The 6,611-nt window shown below is 38.3% G+C and overlaps 1 protein-coding gene across 2 annotated transcripts in view; it reads left to right on the plus strand.

The window, feature by feature from the left end:
• Positions 1-5,843, plus strand: part of mcama (melanoma cell adhesion molecule a) — a 134,157-nt gene extending 128,314 nt beyond the window's left edge. For both annotated transcript variants that reach the window (XM_060913457.1, XM_060913458.1), the window contains one exon: positions 579-5,843. In XM_060913457.1, the coding sequence (XP_060769440.1) occupies positions 579-581 (3 nt within the window). In that variant the 3' untranslated portion in view covers positions 582-5,843. The remainder of the gene's footprint in view (positions 1-578) is intronic.
• The last annotated feature ends 768 nt before the right edge of the window (positions 5,844-6,611 follow it).

Raw genomic sequence — 6,611 nt, forward strand, 5'->3', positions numbered from 1 at the left:
TGCGATGTGGATAAACCGACAGAAGCAGAACTAGATTTGGTCTTTTCTTCCTTGTGGAAATAGTTTCCTGGTCCTATATTTGATTCAAAGTCCCTCTCACACCAGAATCTGGTCTTCCCAGGCTGTCTCCTGTTCCAGTACTAACCAGGTCTTTAAGGCTGTGGTGCCAATCTCCATTTCGATATCCCTCAGCCTTTCATCTATACAGCTAGGGTTATAGGGGGAGTTTGACTTCCCCACTCGCATCTGTATTGCAGCGTGCCTTTCCAGACGGTAGTAGGTACCATTTTTACGATGGTCTTTGGGATGACCCGACCCTGAGTAGAACTCGTGATCTCCCAGTCGAGAGGCGGACACGCTAACCACTAGGCCAACTCGCGGTGAGATTTGATTCACCACCCAAATAATATCCACTCAGTGGTGGTCCTGTGGTGGGCTGAGAGATGGTGCCAAGCAAGAAATTGGCTCATCGATAATTGATAATTGTACATTTACAAAGTTACCTGTATGGTAGGTTGACTTGGTATAGGGTCGATTCTAGGGTAATGATTTATATCTTTTTTTTTTTCTTCTTTTAGTAAAGTACACTGACCTGAGCAAATGACACAAAACCAAGGACAGAAGATTCCAGCTGAAGCCCATTCACTGTCCCTTTACCAACCCAACAGTCAGAAGTTATACAGATATAAATAACGTCCACTGGAACAGCTGTCTTTCCAAAATGAAGAGGATGTTCTTTGTTCATTTACGAGCTCTGGTATTCCTGATTGGCAGTACTGAACTAAACTGAGCTTGTTCAGCCATGCCAGTTTTTATATTTTCTTCTTTTGTTTGGCCCAAAACACTGTTTGATTCTGTAGTTCTCAACCCCTTGAGGAATTCAGTGCCACATTGTTTCAATGTATGACCCTTTCAAAAGTGTACATATAAATATGTATAATATTTAGCAAGGTAAACTTGAACTAAATTGAGATCATCCACTCATGAATTTTCTTCCTTGAACTACAGAATCTGGTACGTCATACATATACATATACAGTACTGTGCAAAAGTCTTCGGCACCCTATTTATTTTATATAAATGTTGTTATCGATTTCTATTTTATGACTTCTTCATTAACGTTCGTTCGTTTTCCAGCACAAAAAAAAAATCTTTGTATCTGAGCAGCATATTACATTTTTAAGAGGCTGCTTTTCAGGTTTAAAAAAGAAAACATAATGAAGGCTGCTGGGTTTTGGTGCAAAATGAAGAAGCGAGTGTGACAAAGTGTTCAGAAGAACTGTGGCTGGTTCTGGAAGATGCTCAGTAAAACTTACAGCTCATTTCCACATAAAACTGCACTCGTTGGAACTGAGACTAAAGCAAAAGGTCGTCTCACACCAAATATCAACTCTGTTTCATTTATTATGACTTTCATTTGTCCTACAGAATTTCTTTACATGCACCTAAGATTTTTGGACAGTACTGTGTCGACGTCAGTCAGCTAAAATATCAGAATGGTGGGATTTTTGTAGAAGAATAAGCTTTGTCAAACAGTATTTCTATAAACTGCTCAACAGCACCATGGAATAAGTAGGGCCAGTACAACAAGTGTACAAAACTAATCACATTCCTCAGTTATCCAGTAGGATCACATGTAGTATAGTAGTTCTCATTTCAGGCTTATGGCCTGCTAGTAACTCAGAAATCTGCTCGCATACACCAAGTTATGTTCAGTCCGTTTAGCCAATGAGTGGAGAAGCCGATCATTGTACTGACCAATAAACTCTAGAGCCGATCACCACTTTTGAGGGTTTTTTTCCTTTCTGTTGATCAAAGAGACTACTGCTTTTGTAAATATCATCAGCAGACTAAACTGTAGCTGCGTTTTGACTGCTGAGGGGATTCACAGCTCCCTCTTTTTCTCTGCCTCACGTTAAGATTCATGTTTGTTACACTGAGATACGGAAGCCGCGAGAGGCCCTTCATATAATCTTTTTTTATTCACCTTGTTATCCCGAGATAATGACATAATTAATTCAGGATGTCGAGAAAACAACACAACTAATTCGAGATCTCGAGAAAACAAAACCGTTATTCCGAGATAACGACATAATTAATTCAGGATGTCGAGAAAACAACACAACTAATTCGAGATCTCGAGAAAACAAAACCGTTATTCTGAGATAACGACATAATTAATTCAGGATCTCGAGAAAACAACACAACTAATTCGAGATCTCGAGAAAACAAAACCGTTATTCCGAGATAATGGCATAATTAATTCAGGATCTCAAGAAAACAACACAACTAATTCGAGATCTCGAGAAAACAAAACCGTTATTCCGAGATAACGGCATAATTAATTCAGGATGTCGAGAAAACAACACAACTAATTCGAGATCTCGAGAAAACAAAACCGTTATTCCGAGATAACGACATAATTAATTCAGGATGTCGAGAAAACAACACAACTAATTCGAGATCTCGAGAAAACAAAACCGTTATTCTGAGATAACGACATAATTAATTCAGGATGTCGAGAAAACAACACAACTAATTCGAGATCTCGAGAAAACAAAACCGTTATTCTGAGATAACGACATAATTAATTCAGGATCTCGAGAAAACAACACAACTAATTCGAGATCTCGAGAAAACAAAACTGTTATTCCGAGATAACGACATAATTAATTCAGGATGTCGAGAAAACAACACTACTAATTCGAGATCTCGAGAAAACAAAACCGTTATTCTGAGATAACGACATAATTAATTCAGGATGTCGAGAAAACAACACAACTAATTCGAGATCTCGAGAAAACAAAACCGTTATTCTGAGATAACGACATAATTCAGGATCTCGAGAAAACAACACAACTAATTCGAGATCTCGAGAAAACAAAACCGTTATTCTGAGATAACGACATAATTAATTCAGAATCTCGAGAAAACAACACAACTAATTCGAGATCTCGAGAAAACAAAACCGTTATTCCGAGATAACGACATAATTAATTCAGGATGTCGAGAAAACAACACAACTAATTCGAGATCTCGAGAAAACAAAACCGTTTTTTTTTTGTAGATAACGACATAATTAATTCAGGATCTCGAGAAAACAACACAACTAATTCGAGATCTCGAGAAAACAAAACCGTTATTCTGAGATAACGACATAATTAATTCAGGATCTCGAGAAAACAACACAACTAATTCGAGATCTCGAGAAAACAAAACTGTTATTCTGAGATAACGACATAATTCAGGATCTCGAGAAAACAACACAACTAATTCGAGATCTCGAGAAAACAAAACCGTTATTCCGAGATAACGACGTAATTAATTCAGGATCTCGAGAAAACAACACAACTAATTCGAGATCTCGAGAAAACAAAACCGTTATTCTGAGATAACGACATAAATAATTCAGGATCTCGAGAAAACAACACAACTAATTCGAGATCTTGAGAAAACAAAACCGTTATTCTGAGATAACGACATAATTAATTCAGGATGTCGAGAAAACAACACAACTTATTCGAGATCTCGAGAAAACAAAACCGTTATTCTGAGAACGACATAATTCAGGGTGTCGAGAAAACAACACAACTAATTCGAGATCTCGAGAAAACAAAACCGTTATTCCGAGATAACGACATAATTAACTCAGGATGTCGAGAAAACAACACAACTAATTCGAGATCTCGAGAAAACAAAACCGTTATTTTGAGATAACGACATAATTAATTCAGGATCTCGAGAAAACAACACAACTAATTCAAGATCTCGAGAAAACAAAACTGTTATTCTGAGATAACGACATAATTAATTCAGGATGTCGAGAAAACAACACAACTAATTCGAGATCTCGAGAAAACAAAACCGTTATTCTGAGATAACGACATAATTAATTCAGGATCTCGAGAAAACAACACAACTAATTCGAGATCTCGAGAAAACAAAACTGTTATTCTGAGATAACGACATAATTCAGGATCTCGAGAAAACAACACAACTAATTCGAGATCTCGAGAAAACAAAACCGTTATTCCGAGATAACGACGTAATTAATTCAGGATCTCAAGAAAACAACACAACTAATTCGAGATCTCGAGAAAACAAAACCGTTATTCCGAGATAACGGCATAATTAATTCAGGATCTCGAGAAAACAACACAACTAATTCGAGATCTCGAGAAAACAAAACCGTTATTCTGAGATAACGACATAATTCAGGGTGTCGAGAAAACAACACAACTAATTCGAGATCTCGAGAAAACAAAACGGTTATTCCGAGATAACGGCATAATTAATTCAGGATCTCGAGAAAACAACACAACTAATTCGAGATCTCGAGAAAACAAAACCGTTATTCTGAGATAACGACATAATTCAGGATCTCGAGAAAACAACACAACTAATTCGAGATCTCGAGAAAACAAAACAATTATTCCGTGATCTCGAGAAAACAAAACAATTATTTCATGATCTCGAGAAAACAGCTGAGATTTCTAGCAGAGCTGTGCTCCCCTGTGGGTCAGACAACAAAGACTTAGAAATTGGTGGACATATTTAATTATTAATAATTTTGAAATGATCCCTTATTAAAAGACTTAATGCAATCTCTCCCTGTGTCAACCCCTGATCAAAATATCGCCTTATTAGGTGATCGATTATTCCAGACATTCTAATGACCAAAGTTGCGTCTATACAGAATGAGAAATAGCCCCAAAGTCAGCATATCACAAGTCTCTTGGCGCACCTGAATGAACCATTTCTCAGCTGTTTACTCGAGATCACGGAATAATTGTTTTGTTTTCTCGAGATCTCGAAATAACGGTTTTGTTTTCTCGAGATCTCGAATTAGTTGTGTTGTTTTCGCGAGATCCTGAATTAATTATGTCGTTATCTCGGGATAACAAGGTGAATAAAAAAAAGGATTATATGAAGGGCCTCTCTCGGCTTCCGTACTGAGACTTCTTTTTTAAGGCTGTTTTTTTTTTTGGTGTGTGTGTGCGTGCACGCATGTGCTCAAAAGGAAGGCTGATTTTGTCAGTTTGTTTTGTCTACTCAGACCGGTGTGGATGAGTCGTAGGAGGATGTTACGCATCGGTTTCTTATCCTCAAGCCAGGGTTTGTCCTAAAAGTCATAGTGGCCTAAAATCCAAACTCTGAATTGAATTGAAGGCAAATTTCAGACACAGAATGTCCCAGCTGAGTAAATACATATTGGTTAAATGGAAAATTATCCATTTACTTTTGATCAAAAGTCATTTAACTGGTGCATATCTGAAAATCTTGAAGTATCTATTATATTACTTTCTATGGACACCAGTGCAGATGTTAATATAAAGTTACATGTGATCTTTTACAAAATACTTTTTTTTTTAAATTGGCATTATATTCCATTACTGGATGAGTTTGTTCTCGTGATGGATCACTTGCTTTATTTTGGCTTCACCTCGTGTTATACCTGGAATGCACAAAATTTTTAGATTGGCTCGAATTTTTGTAACTTAACCTCGTTATGACTCCAGCGAAAGTTGTACCAGAGTAAAAACCAAGCAACTATGAAAGCATGTTTGAAATTGTCCGAATTCTTTCAACAAACCAAACCTCCTCAGAGATGACTAAATATCTAAATATCGTGAAGCGACATCTCATATCTCGTCCGCGTGGCTCGACAAAACAAACTGGATTAAGTGTATATAAACCTGTTCACCTGTGTGGTTCCTTGTTTCGTATTAATGTTATAGTTCTGCTTATGTGTGTAAATTAAGAACGTGATTTGATGCTTGTGGTTTTTTATACACTGTAATTTTCTTCTTTTTTTTTGCAAAAACAATGCCAAATAAAGATATGTTACACTCTAAATCAATAAGGCTCTTTTTATTTTAAGTAAGGCATAGATTCTAGTCGAGTCCAAATGGAAGTGGGTCAAGATGGAGACCAAAAGCCATCAAATCTTTTTCAAAGCCAAGCTCATTTAACTAATTTGCTTCATTTATGCATTACACTAATGATTAGGGGGCGGCACGGTGGTGTAGTGGTTAGCGCTGTCGCCTCACAGCAAGAAGGTCCTGGGTTCGAGCCCCGGGGCCAGCGAGGGCCTTTCTGTGCAGAGTTTGCATGTTCTCCCCGTGTCCGCGTGGGTTTCCTCCGGGTGCTCCGGTTTCCCCCAAAGACATGCAGGTTAGGTTAACTGGTGACTCTAAATTGACCGTAGGTGTGAATGTGAGTGTGAATGGTTGTCTGTGTCTATGTGTCAGCCCTGTAATGACCTGGCGACTTGTCCAGGGTGTACCCCGCCTTTCGCCCGTAGTCAGCTGGGATAGGCTCCAGCTTGCCTGCGACCCTGTAGAAGGATAAAGCGGCTAGAGATAATGAGATGAGATGAGACTAATGATTAGGCTGATAGAAATTTTCTTCTTCTTTCGGCTGCTCCCGTGCATTCGGGCTCTCCACAGCGGATCTGTTCCACATATTTGATATGGCGTAGGATTTACACCGGATGCCCTTCCTGACGCAACCCTTCCCAATCTATCCGGGCTTGGGATTGGCACCAAGCATGCACTGTCTTGTACAAGTTGGGTTGGATATTTTATCTAATCTGCATGCCTTTGGACTGT

This window comes from Neoarius graeffei, chromosome 28 (assembly GCF_027579695.1).
Source record: "Neoarius graeffei isolate fNeoGra1 chromosome 28, fNeoGra1.pri, whole genome shotgun sequence".
NCBI classification, from domain to species: Eukaryota; Metazoa; Chordata; class Actinopteri; order Siluriformes; family Ariidae; genus Neoarius; species Neoarius graeffei.